At 42.2% G+C, this 12,777-nt stretch overlaps 1 protein-coding gene across 1 annotated transcript in view; it reads left to right on the plus strand.

The window, feature by feature from the left end:
* The window catches only part of LOC119542578 (putative tetratricopeptide repeat protein 41), a 120,455-nt gene that overhangs the window by 47,763 nt on the left and 59,915 nt on the right, over nucleotides 1-12,777 (plus strand). The window contains 2 exon segments of the mRNA XM_037847353.1: nucleotides 2,666-2,805; nucleotides 11,578-11,749. Coding sequence (XP_037703281.1) covers nucleotides 2,666-2,805; nucleotides 11,578-11,749 — 312 coding nt within the window.

Below are 12,777 nucleotides of genomic sequence, written 5' to 3' on the forward strand. Positions count from 1 at the left end.
AACCGGAACAGCTGCCTACACTCAGAGCAGGTACCTTTTTCTAATTCACACAAAGATGCCATGTGGGCTTTTGGCAGCCTTGGCTATCATCTCCTCTAGCCTAGACTCCTGTAACAACCTCCCACCTGCTCTCTCATCATCCACGAGTGCTCCTTCTCCAATTTATTCTCTCCCTGCAACCAGAAGGATGTTTTTGAAAGGCAGATCTGATTGTGTTACCCCTTTGCTTAAAACACACCCTTGGTTTTCCATTATTGCTGCAATACAATTCATAACTTGTCCTCTGTTCAGACTACTTTTTCCAAGGTCACAACGACCTCCATATTGCCAATCCCTATGGGCACTCTTTTGTCCTTATCTATTTGATTTTTAGCAGTATTTGATGGAGTTGACCCCTCCTGCCTTCTTGAAACTTTTTATTTTCTTGACTTCTGTGGCTCTACAGTTTCCTGGGTTTCCTTATGCCTTGCTGGCTGCTTCCTCCCAGTTTGTTCTCCTGGCCTTTCTGCTTCTCCTGGATCTCTAAATGTTGGAGGGCTCCAGGACGTGATCTTGGCTCATTCTCTTTTCTAGCTCCATTCACTCCTTAGGGCATTTCCTCCATCCCATGACTTTAAAATCATCTCTTTGCTGGCAATTCCCAAGTCTACATTTCTACCTCTGCCCCATGGAATGCAAGACTGCCTATTGACACTTCCACTTTTATATATAATAGGCATCTTAACATTACTATGTCCAAAATAGAATTCTCAATAGCTAACTGCAACTGCTCCCTAAGTCCCCCTCATCTCATTAAGAAGCATCACTATCACCTGTTGCTCAGTCTGCATGCGCGCGCGCGCGCGCGCGCACACACACACACACACACACAACCCAAGCCACCATTATCTTTCACCTGGCCTGTTGTAACAGCTTCCTAACTGATCTTCATACTTTCATTTTTGTTCCTATAAAGCCCATTGTAAACCAGACCATGTCACTCCCCTGGTTAGGACTCTCCAATGTCCTTTATAAACCCCCTTTATAAAAGCCTAAGCTCCACACTTCTTTCCTGCCCTAGATCCTTGACACTTGGTGTTCCCTCTGCCTGGAATTTCCCACACTTCCTCTCCCCCATTTCCCCCGAGACCTTCTATTCTTTCTTTAGCTCTCAGCTCATTGTCACTTCCATGGAGAAACCTTCCTCAGTTCCTATCATCATCTCCTTCATAATTCTTTTCATAGTTTTAATTTTATACTCATTTGTTAGGATTCTGTCATGATGGTCGGTTTCCCCCAATATTTTCACAGCCCCACAGGCAGGGCCCTGGCGTGTGTGGCCTCATCCTTTATCTGCTGTTTTCAGGGCAGTGCCTGGCCGTGGCGGGTGCTTTGGGTGCTTGCTAAATGGTGGCTGTGATGCAAAAAAATGATTTTCTCATCCAGTCTAATTAAGTGTGGGTGCTGAGTGAGGGAAGATGAGGGTGTGGTCAGCGAGAGGCTGGGTTCACCAGGGAAGGCTTCCTGATGCACGCGAGGTTGCTGCGCTGCGTATGAAATGCCGCGAGGGACGCGGCCCGTGCTAACCTGAGCCCTGGACCGGAACCTGGACCCCAGACCCTGGGAATGGGAAAAGCACCCACCCCGGGGCCGGAGTCTGTCCCTCCGGGGCTCGTCTGGACCACTCTCATTTGCCGGCTGGTTCTCAGGTCCCCCAGTTGCTTGGTTCTACTCACCTCCAGCCCCTGTCCTTGATGGACGCTCTGGACAAACGTCGTGGACACTGGGCTCTGTTTTAGTTTCTGCTCTCTGGCTGGGAGCACCACAGCTGTGCTTCAGAGCGCCCGGGGCTCCAGGCGAGGCCGAGGGCTGCAGCCTCGTCTGCTGCTGGCGACTGTTGTCCGGAGCCCCGAGTGCTGCCCGACGCGTGGCGGGTGCTCAGCGTTTCCTCCCGTGAGTGGCGACGTGCCAGGAAGTGGCAGAAGGCAGGCAGGAGGGCATTCGAGGTCAGGCGACCTACAGCCACCAGCAAAGGAGCGGACGGAGGAACAGGACTATGTTTGTATCAAACACTGGAGACTCCGTGATTTGAAATGTAATCAATGAACAAACGTAGAAGTTTAGATACTGGAACATCTATGAAAAGAGAAATTCTGAAAATGTTGACTTTGTGGTATTGTGCATTTAATTGGATGTTTAAGTTGGAATTCTGTATAGTTTTGTGTTTAATATGGTATACCTAAAATGAAAAAGCTGTAATAGGAAAGATCCCCTATTTTGTTCTTTTAACATTCTGTTCTTTCTGTTAAAGCCAGCAATTCAAGATAGTTGCAACAGAGGGCAGAGTTGTGTAAGAAATTTAAACACTTTTTTTTGGTTTTGGTTTGGAAGTCACCCAAAATTCAAATTACAGAAAAAACATGGATTGAGCTATGTAAATACTCTATTTTGACCCTCTAGTTTTCCAGATTTACATACAAGATTATTTAAAAAGCATTACAGTTATTTTTCATTTCATGATTTAAAACACTTGGTGATATATGTAAACCTTAATAAAAGCAAAATGCTGATGCCTTAAGAGAAAGGCTGAAATGGATATTGTGTTTAAGTCTTCTATAAGCAATGGGCACTCTTTGTTCCTTTCCAAATATGCTTTAGGATTTTTTTCTCTTCCTTTTCTTTCTAGTGCTGGAATGCAGGCTTTTTGAGGTTACCACCATCGACAAATGCCGATTAATATTTTTTATTGCCAGAGTTTTGAAGCTTATGGGCAAGACCCATGAAGCAGAAGAGTTGCTTTTGAGTGTTGAGGACTTGTTAGTGCAGGTAAAGTGAGAAATAACTTGAAATCCCCTAATCTTTATTCCTTTGGGACTAAATATTTTTCATATGTCATTTGCCTTTGTTCCTTTATGATTTAGTCCACAAATAGAGGAATCAGTTAATTGTGTTCATCAATGAGGAAGCCTTGATTTCAGCCCATGCCCCACAGTGTACATTAATGATAACAAGCAGTAAATAGCTGAGAGTCATCACAGAACAAATGGTGTCACTTTGTGGAGGGTGGGGTGGGGTGGGGTTAGAATATTCATAAAGCCAAAAGCGAAATCCAGGGGTGGATTGAAATGAAGTTACAAAAAACTGGCCAAAGACTTTGGTATAACTTTCATAAAGACATTGGGGAAGGTTGATCAATGATCTTGCCCCTATGTTGATTTATTTTTCCCTGTTATAGGAACTTTTGACTTTGTTGAATACAATGAAAGCTTCACTCGTAATGTGAAACTATAACTGCTTAGGATGACATTTAACTGCCCTTTAAAAAAACAGTTTCACTGATGTCAGCAGAGTTTGTGAACCAAGGTTAAACATAACCCCAAACAAAGCTGTTTTTATTTTAAAACAAAGACCTTCAGATTTTTATGAAACCCTGCCCCCGCCCCCATCAACACACATCTTTATAGAAGGAATTCTATCTAAAGAGATTTATAAAAATCTACATGGTAAGTCCCTTTATATCAGAAACCATGCTATTTACCAATTTTTGTATTTTTCCAGGGCATATTACAACTTGAAGGTGCTTAATAAATAGTCAAATGAATCGAGCAATCAGTCTGAATTTGCACATACCTTTATGTCCTTAGAAAGCAGCATGGAGTAGTGAATAAGAGCACTGTTTGCAGGCTGACCTCGATTTAAACTCCAGCTTTGCCACTTACTGCTTCCGTAATGAGGGCTACACTAAGAATAACATGAAGAGTTTAAATTATTTGGAAAACACTTTCATCTGTCAGGGAGTAGAGTACAGTGATTCTCGGGTGTCCTCTTGTGACTGTGGAATTTCTCCTTGTACCAGATTCTTTTTCCATGAGGTCCGAATTTTCTATCACTGGCAGGTGTCTTTCTGGAAAGCACCAATTATTTTATTAGGTAATCACCGAGTGCCTGATTGCAGTCATTTGCTCATCTGTCCACTCGGCTGACATTCACCGAGGGCCTCGCCTAGACCGAGCATCGTGCCAGGAGTTAGGGTGATGACGGCGAGTGGGGCAGACACGATTTCTCTTTTTGTGGAACACCCAGTCTAGCCGGAAGTCACTGCCAGCCTTTTCAGCCACTCAGTGATGAAGCTAACCCATGAAATACAGGTGCAGGGACGAGGCTGCCTTCCCAGGCAGCATTCCAAAGCTTAGACATTCAAAGAGAATTTCCTACTTGAGTGTACTCCTTCTGGAGGCATCGCTCTTATGATTCTATTCTCAAAATATTTTTACAACAGGCCTTTGGGACTAGACATCATGGAGACTATTAAAAGAATTTCCTTTAGGCTCTGAAGGTACATCTGCAAGAGAAGTTCAAAAACTATTTTGGGCAATAACAACGTCTCTGAAGTATATGCCTAACATTCTTGAAGAGAAAGATCTTGTTCTTTACGCTGCATGCATTCTGTATTATACAACTTTAATAATTTCTTCAGATAAGGTGATTAAGACGATTTTTAAATTTAATGCAGTGGTTTTCAGTCAGGGGCGATTTTGCACCCCAAGGAACATTTGGCAATGCTGGAAACAGTTTTGGTTGTCACAACTGGTGGTGGTGGGGGGTGGGGGGGGCATGCTACTGGCATCTGGTGAGGAGAGGCCAGGGATGCTGCTAAAGGACCCCACAACAAAGACTTATCCGGCCCCAAATGTCAACAGCTCCGAGATTGAGAAATCCTAATTTAAATGGTAGGTTTCTTTTTTTATTTTATTTTATTTTATTTTTTTTACCATTATGTGACTTTTATTGTGCAGAGATTTGAATTTTTTTTTAATCTTCATTTTATTGAGATATATTCACATACCACGCAGTCATAAAAAACAAATCATACATTCGATTGTTCACAGTACCATTACATAGTTGTACATTCATCACCTAAATCAATCCCTGACACCTTCATTAGCACACACACAAAAATAACAAGAATAATAAAGAGCAATTGAAGTAAAAAAGAACGCTGGGTACCTTTGTCTGTTTGTTTGTTTGTTTCCTTCTGCTATTTTTCTACTCATCCATCCATAAACTAGACAAAGGGGAGTGTGGTCCTTATGGCTTTCCCAATCCCATTGTCACCCCTCATAAGCTACATTTTTATACAATTGTCTTCGAGATTCATGGGTTCTGGGTTGTAGTTTGATAGTTTCAGGTATCCACCACCAGCTACCCCAATTCTTTAGAATCTAAAAAAGGTTGTCTAAAGTGTGCATAAGAGTGCCCACCAGAGTGACCTCTCGGCTCCTTTTGGAATCTCTCTGCCACTGAAGCTTATTTCATTTCCTTTCACATCCCCCTTTTGGTCAAGAAGATGTTCTCCGTCCCATGATGCCGGGTCTACATTCCTCCCCGGGAGTCATATTCCACGTTGCCAGGGAGATTCACTCCCCTGGGTGTCTGATCCCACGTAGGGGCAAGGGCAGTGATTTCACCTTTCAAGTTGGCTTAGCTAGAGAGAGAGGGCCACATCTGAGCAACAAAGAGGCATTCGGGAGGAGGCTCTTAGGCACAATTATAGGGAGGCCTAGCCTCTCCTTTGCAGCAACAGTCTTCCCAAGGGTAAATCCTATGGTAGAGGGCTCAACCCATCAAACCACCAGTCCCCTACGTCTGTGGTCATGTTAGCAACCATCGAGGTGGGGTAGGCCAATACCCCTGCATTCTCCACAGGTCCCTCAAGGGGGCACTACATATTTTTTTCCTTTTTTTTTTTGTTTTTAACTTAACTTCTTTTTTAAATCAACTGTATGAAAAAAAAAATAATAATAAAAAAAAACATACAACAAAAGAACATTTCAAAGAGACCATAACAAGGGAGTAAGAAAAAGACAACTAACATAAGATAACTGCTTTACTTCCAACATGTTCCTACTTTACCCCAAGAAAGTTACCTAATATAGCAACATTTCTGTGAACTTGTTCCTACTATATCCATCAGAAATTAACAGACCATAGTCATTCCTGGGCATCCCCAGAACGTTAAATAGCTTATCTGTTCTTCTTGGATTATTGTTCCCCCTTCCTTAATTGCTCTCTATTGCTAGTTCCCCTACATTCTACATTATAAACCATTTGTTTTACATTTTTCAAAGTTCACATTAGTGGTAGCATATAATATTTCTCTTTTTGTGCCTGGCTTATTTCGCTCAGCATTATGTCTTCAAGGTTCATCCATGTTGTCATATGTTTCACGAGATCGTTCCTTCTTACTGCCGTGTAGTATTCCATCGTGTGTATATACCACATTTTATTTATCCACTCATCTGTTGAAGGACATTTGGGTTGTTTCCATCTCTTGGAAATTGTGAATAATGCTGCTATGAACATTGGTGTGCAGATATCTGTTCGTGTCACTGCTTTCCGATCTTCCGGGTATATACCGAGAAGTGCAATTGCTGGATCGAACGGTAACTCTATATCTAGTTTTCTAAGGAAATGCCAGACTGACTTCCAGAGTGGCTGAACCATTATACAGTCCCACCAACAATGAATAAGAGTTCCAATTTCTCCACATCCTCTCCAGCATTTGTAGTTTCCTGTTTGTTTAATGGCAGCCACTCTAATCGGTATGAGATGGTATCTCCTTGTGGTCTTAATTTGCATCTCTCTAATAGCTAGTGAAGCTGAACATTTTTTCATGTGTTTCTTGGCCATTTGTATTTCCTCTTCAGAGAACTGTCTTTTCATATCTTTTGGCCATTTTATAATTGGGCTGTCTGTACTATTGTCATTGAGTTGTAGGATTTCTTTATATATGCAAGATATCAGTCTTTTGTCAGATACATGGTTTCCAAAAATTTTTTCCCATTGAGTTGGCTGCCTTTTTACCTTTTTGAGAAATTCTTTTGAGGTGCAGAAACTTCTAAGCTTGAGGAGTTCCCATTTATCTATTTTTTCTTTTGTTGCTTGTGGTTTGGGTGTAAAGTCTAGGAAGTGGCTGCCTAATACAAGGTCTTGAAGATGTTTTCCTACATTATCTTCTAGGAGTTTTATGGTACTTTCTTTTATATTGAGATCTTTGGTCCATTTTGAGTTAATTTTTGTGTAGGGTGTGAGGTAGGGGTCCTCTTTCATTCTTTAAAAAAAAAAAAGTCTCCTTATTCCCCCTCCCCCACCCATAGTTGCACTAGGCCGCAGGAAAACCAAGGGACACATTTGTAAAGGAGCCTGTGTTCTTGCATCAAACAGAGGCTCAACTGTTAAGAAAATGTGCAGAGCGATGCAGGCAGGCCTGGCTTGAACTTCTTCGCTCTGCCACTGCCTGGCCGTGTGAGCTTGGGTTTCCCCACTTGCTTTGTAGGGTTGCTGTGAGTGTCCAGGGAGGTCATGCAGGGCAAGCTCTTAGCTGAATCAGTGCTCAGGAGGTGGTGTTTAGTGTAGACTGCGACCTAAGAATGAAGCTCCTTGGGCTTCACAAGCACTGACATCAACAAATATTTTTTGAATGCCCACAAAGCACAAAGCTCAGTGCTTGGATTGCTGAGTCTCTGCCCTCAAGAAGTAAATAGTCTGGGGCAAGAGGAGGGGAATAAAAGACACGTATTCATAATGAGAAAGCTGTCAATATATGACCACATTTGATGTGCCGATCGGTATTATGGACAATGTGGGCAGAGGGGCTTAGACGGGGGAGGGTCACCATGCCTGCTGGTGGCCTGGGGTGCCGTCAGACTCCCTGTCCCAGGGGCTTCTGCCCCACTCTCAGGCTGATTGGAAGGGTGCATACGACACAGGGAGGAATCCAGGAACCCCCTGAAATTTTCAATCTAGTTGACAGGAGCGGGGAAATACAAACAGGAAGTTGGATTTGGAGTGGAAAACTATGAATTTGGAACATTTTGAGTCTGTGGTTCAGGAAAAATATCCAAGTGGAGTATCCAGCCAGCTCCGGAGAATTGGAAATCGGAGATTGAGGAGAAATCTACATGCATGCTAATGCTGAAACCACAAGAGGAAACAAAGTCTCTGAACAACAACAGGAAGTAATTATTGGAGAAATTACTAATACTTAGGAGAAAAGGGAGAGAAGAACTTGTAAAGGAGGGAGAGATTGGGAGAGGATCAGGACATCACAATCTCCCTAAGATAGGTTGGGAGTGGCTAATGGCATCACATGCTGCTTAGAGGTCTGGACAAAGGAGAACGGAAGAAAGGTCCCTAGGAATGGTGAGTGGGGGTCAGTGACAACCCCTGAGATGGCACAAGACGATGCAGGAGAAGCCAAACTGCAGGGCTTCAAGAGCTGAGTGTGTGATAACAAAATCGAGGAGAAGCACATATTGATACTTGTTTGAAAAGTTTGCCAGTTAAAGGAGAAAGATGAAAAGTCAGTACCATGGGTGGAATTGTGACTCACCAAAAGACATGTTCAAGTCTAATCCCTGGTCCTGTGAATGTGACCTTACTTTTTTGGAGATGATTAGTTAAGATGAAGCACAAGTGGGTTAGGGTGGGCCCTATCCAACCTGACTGGTGTCCTTGTGAAGAAGGGGGAAATTTGGACACACACACAGACAGACCCAGAGAGGAGAACACCATGGAAGATGGAGACAACAAAGGCGGCCATGTGGAGATGGAGGCAGAGATTGCAGTGATGCTCCTACAAGCCAAGGAATGACAGCAATTACCGCCAAACACCAGAAGCTATGAAAGGCAAGGAAGGATCCTCCCCTACACATATCAGTGGAAAAACGGCCCTCCTGACACCATAATTTCAGACTCCTGGGCTCCAGAACTTTGAGATAGTAAGTTTCTGTTGATTTAAGCCACCTGGTTTGCAGTACGTTGTTATGGCAACCCTAGGAAGCTGAGACAGTCAGGGTGGTATCAGTTTCAGGTCTGCTTTGATCCAGGAGTAGGAAAATGAACTGGGGGGAGGGAGAGACTGAAGATGCTGGAAGGAAGCAGGAGGGCAGACTCTGAGGGCTCAGGGCAGGAGCGGGTCCTTGAGAAGGAGCTGGCCATCCCTTCCTGTGGCACAGGCAGGAGGGAGGAAAATGGGTGAAAAGATGGTGTGGTGGTTTGGAGCTGTGCACCCAGAAAAAAATGTTCTTAAACTTAATCCATTCCTGTGGGTGTGAGATCTTGCAAATTGGACCTTGTAGTGAGGTTACTTCAGTTAGGGTGAGGCCCAGCTGAGTCAGGATAGGTCTTAATCCTATTATACAGGCCTTATAGAGAAGGTCAGAGAGAGAGAGGAAAAAGTCAGAGGAAGCAACCAGAAGCTGAAAGCCAAAGGAACCCAGAAGAGAGATGAGGAGCTGGGAAAGGCCACCATGTGCTTTGCCATGTGACAGAAAAGCCAAGGACCAAGGATCATCGGCAGCCAGCCCCAGAATGCCACATTCCCCTGGGAGCAACCATCACCTTGATGATGCCTTGATTTTGGACTCTCCCAGCCTCAAAACCATGAGCCAATAAATTCCTGTTGTTTAAGCCAACCCACTGCATGGTATTTGCTTTAGCAATGAGGAAAACCTAAAATACAAGGCTAATTTGAAATTTAGAAGAAGAGGTTACATGAGGTTAGCAGAGACAATTCATAATTTCCCCAAATCTACTATCCTTTTCATTTATAGTCAATTATGCGCCTTCTTGAATTTTTTAGTCAAGCAAATGACTGCCTAGAAAGAAGGCTACATTTCCCAGCTTTCTACTGAAGCTTGATATGAGCATGTGCCTAACTTTTGGCTGATGGGATGTAAGTGGAAGTGATGTGGATAACTTCTGAGATGTTTCTGTGAAATGAAGGGTGTGCCCTTTCCTCCTTCCTGCTGGCTGGATTGTGAACATTTTGTGATGTGAGAGGTCCACGGGAATGGAGGTCAGGTGAGTTGGAGCCATGTGATAAGAGGAGCCTGAGTTTCTGACACAGTGTAGTATCTGCAGCCCTGAATTTTACATGAGAGAGAAATTAAGCCACTATTAATTTGGATTTTCTGTTACTTGCAGCCAGTCCTAATCCTAACCAACATTTGAAGACAGTTCTTCAGGGTGGATTTGACCTTGGTAAAGTGAAAAAGGAGATCATCTTTGAAGTGGAGGATGATAAGTAGGCATGAGATCTGGAATAGCTGCTTGTAGGAGGGCACTTTTAAAGATGAGTAAATGATGAGAGATGAGTAAAAGAACTATAGGCCCAGGGATTCCAGACCACACTTGGCTGCCTCCAAGGCTAAGGAGATCAGTATTCTCAGAGTAGCTGTAACCTGTTTGAAGGACATCTATTGGAAACTTTGGCTTGAGCCAGAAAAGTTCAGTTTGATGTGGAAGAGCACTGTCAGTTGATGCAGGAGGGTAGAAAGACTCTAAGTAATTTGTACCAGGGAGACAGCATCAGTCAATCCTTTCTTGGCTAATGTAGCTAACATATGTAGAATAGCATGAAGTATTAAAGAACTCATGATAATAATAATACCATCCATTTGTATAGGGCCTTAGTTACCAAATATATTGATGTCTTATGGTAGGTTGAATTATGTATGCCAGAAAAACATACTCTTTATCCATTCCTGTGGAACACATTGTAAACAGGACCTTTTGAAGGTGTTACTTTAAGTTAAGGTATGGCCAACTGAATCAGGATGGATCTTAATCCTGTTACTGAAGGCCTTATGGAGAAGGCCACAGGGAGAAAGCCACTAGAGAAGTAAGAAGCTGGAAGTCAACAGAACACAGAAGAGAAAGGAGAAGATGCTGCCATGTGCATTGCCATGTGACAGAAAAGCCAAGGACCAAGGATCCCTAACAGCCAGCCCCAGAATACCACAGACTTCAGGGAGAGAACATTGTCCTGCTGATGCCTCGATTTTGGACTCCTAGCTTCAAAATTGTGAGCCAGTAATTTCCCAGTCTTTAGGCTGACTTATTTAATGGTATTTGTGATAACAGCTGGGTAACTAATATATGTATATTCTTGTTAATATTAAGTTTTCTGAAATGACATGTCAATCATAAGGTAATTCATCCTCTAACTCATTTCTTACTCTGGGCATTTAAAAGATTATATCCAACCAGTCTATTCTTAGCGTTGACATGATTCTGATAGAAGACCAATTTAAGGTGATGAAATTCAAGCAACCCTGAAAGAAATATGCTAGGCCAGCAAACAGAATTTAAATTCAGTCTCTAAGCAAAAATGTGTCAAGTTAGCTGATCCCTTGTCACATCTGAATTCAAGGGTGATACAGGCAGTGTTTTCAGCTCTTCGTTTGAATCCTAGCTACCACCTCCTCTGGGACTTTTAGCATATGCCAGAAATTATCATGTTATTGTTATTTTCAAATTTTTTATTATCATTAATTAACAACCTGTAAAAATGTTTTCCAAATTTATTTGGAATATCACCCAATGAATGGTAACATTCACTATGATGTCTAACTATGGTAACTTCACTGTAGTCATTATTTGATAAATATTTAAAATTCCCCAAGAATTAATGTAATGTGTATAATCTTTTGCAAGTTCATTGTGAAATGAATCTTTCTTGGGCAGGTGTCTTGTGGCTGGACATGTTTTAATGTAGTGTTCCCTCAGGAGTGGTTTTCTTGTCATTTTGTACAGAGTGAATCCATGACAGACATGCTTCTCAAAGTACAGAATGCTATCGGAGAACTGTATCTTGAAATAGGGATGAATCAGGAAGGGTTCCAGTATTTCCAGAAAGCATGGTCAAAACTGATGTGTTTTTCACCCAGCAACTTAAACGACAACCAGGACTCAATAAAGCAAAAAGGTATGACACTATATGATATACTACTTAACATCTACTAGGATTGTTTTATAAAAAAATGGAAAATAACACATGTTGGTGAGGATGTGGAGAAATTGGAACTCTCATGCATTACTGGTAGGAATGCAAAATTGTGCAGCCACTGTGGAAAATAATTACCATATGACCTGGAAATTCTACTCCTAGAATATTCACAAAAGAATTGAAACAGTGTCTCAAACAGATACTTGTACACGAATGTTCATAGCAGCATTATTCACAACAGCCAAAAGCTTGACACCCCCAAGTATCCCTCAACAGATGAATGGGTACATAAAATGTAATATGTACGTAAATGTAGTATTATTTAGCCATAAAAAGGATCGAAGTTCTGATACATGCTACAACATGGATCAACCTGAAAGCATTATGCTAACTGAAATAGACCAGATATGAAAGGACAAAAACTGTGTGATTCCACTTATATATCTCCAATAGGCAGATTCGAGATAGAAAGTTGAGTAGAGGTTACTAGGGGCAGGAAGGAATGGGGAATGGGGAGTTAGTGCTTAATGGTGCAGAGTTTCTGTTTGGGGTGATGGAAATTTTGGAGACAGTGGTGATGGTTACACAACATTGTGAATGTAATTAATACCATTGAATTATACACTTAAAAATGGTTAAAATGGCAATTTTTTTGTTATGTTTATTTTACCCCAATATAGTTGAAAAAAAAAAGAGATATAGAAATCATGAAAAAAAGATGGTGGACACGTGCAAAGGAAATAACCTCTTGTGTTTCTTAGCGTCAGACTCCTCCTGGGCTCATTCCATCTGCGAGAGAAGGGAGAAGGGTGTGTGCACTTTGGTTTTTTGGAGGACTGGTGGGTATCTGAGGGTTGATCATAAAGTATTCCTTGTGTGACAGACCACTCTTTTAGACACAAACCTCTAAGACTGTTAGGATGCATCTCTAAAAAAGAAGCTTCCAGCATGAAGAGTGGGCCATCCACAGCTTGACTCTGAAGCCAGCTTTTGTTCAAGCCCCACCT

Source organism: Choloepus didactylus, chromosome 8, assembly GCF_015220235.1.
Source record: "Choloepus didactylus isolate mChoDid1 chromosome 8, mChoDid1.pri, whole genome shotgun sequence".
Lineage (NCBI taxonomy): Eukaryota > Metazoa > Chordata > Mammalia > Pilosa > Megalonychidae > Choloepus > Choloepus didactylus.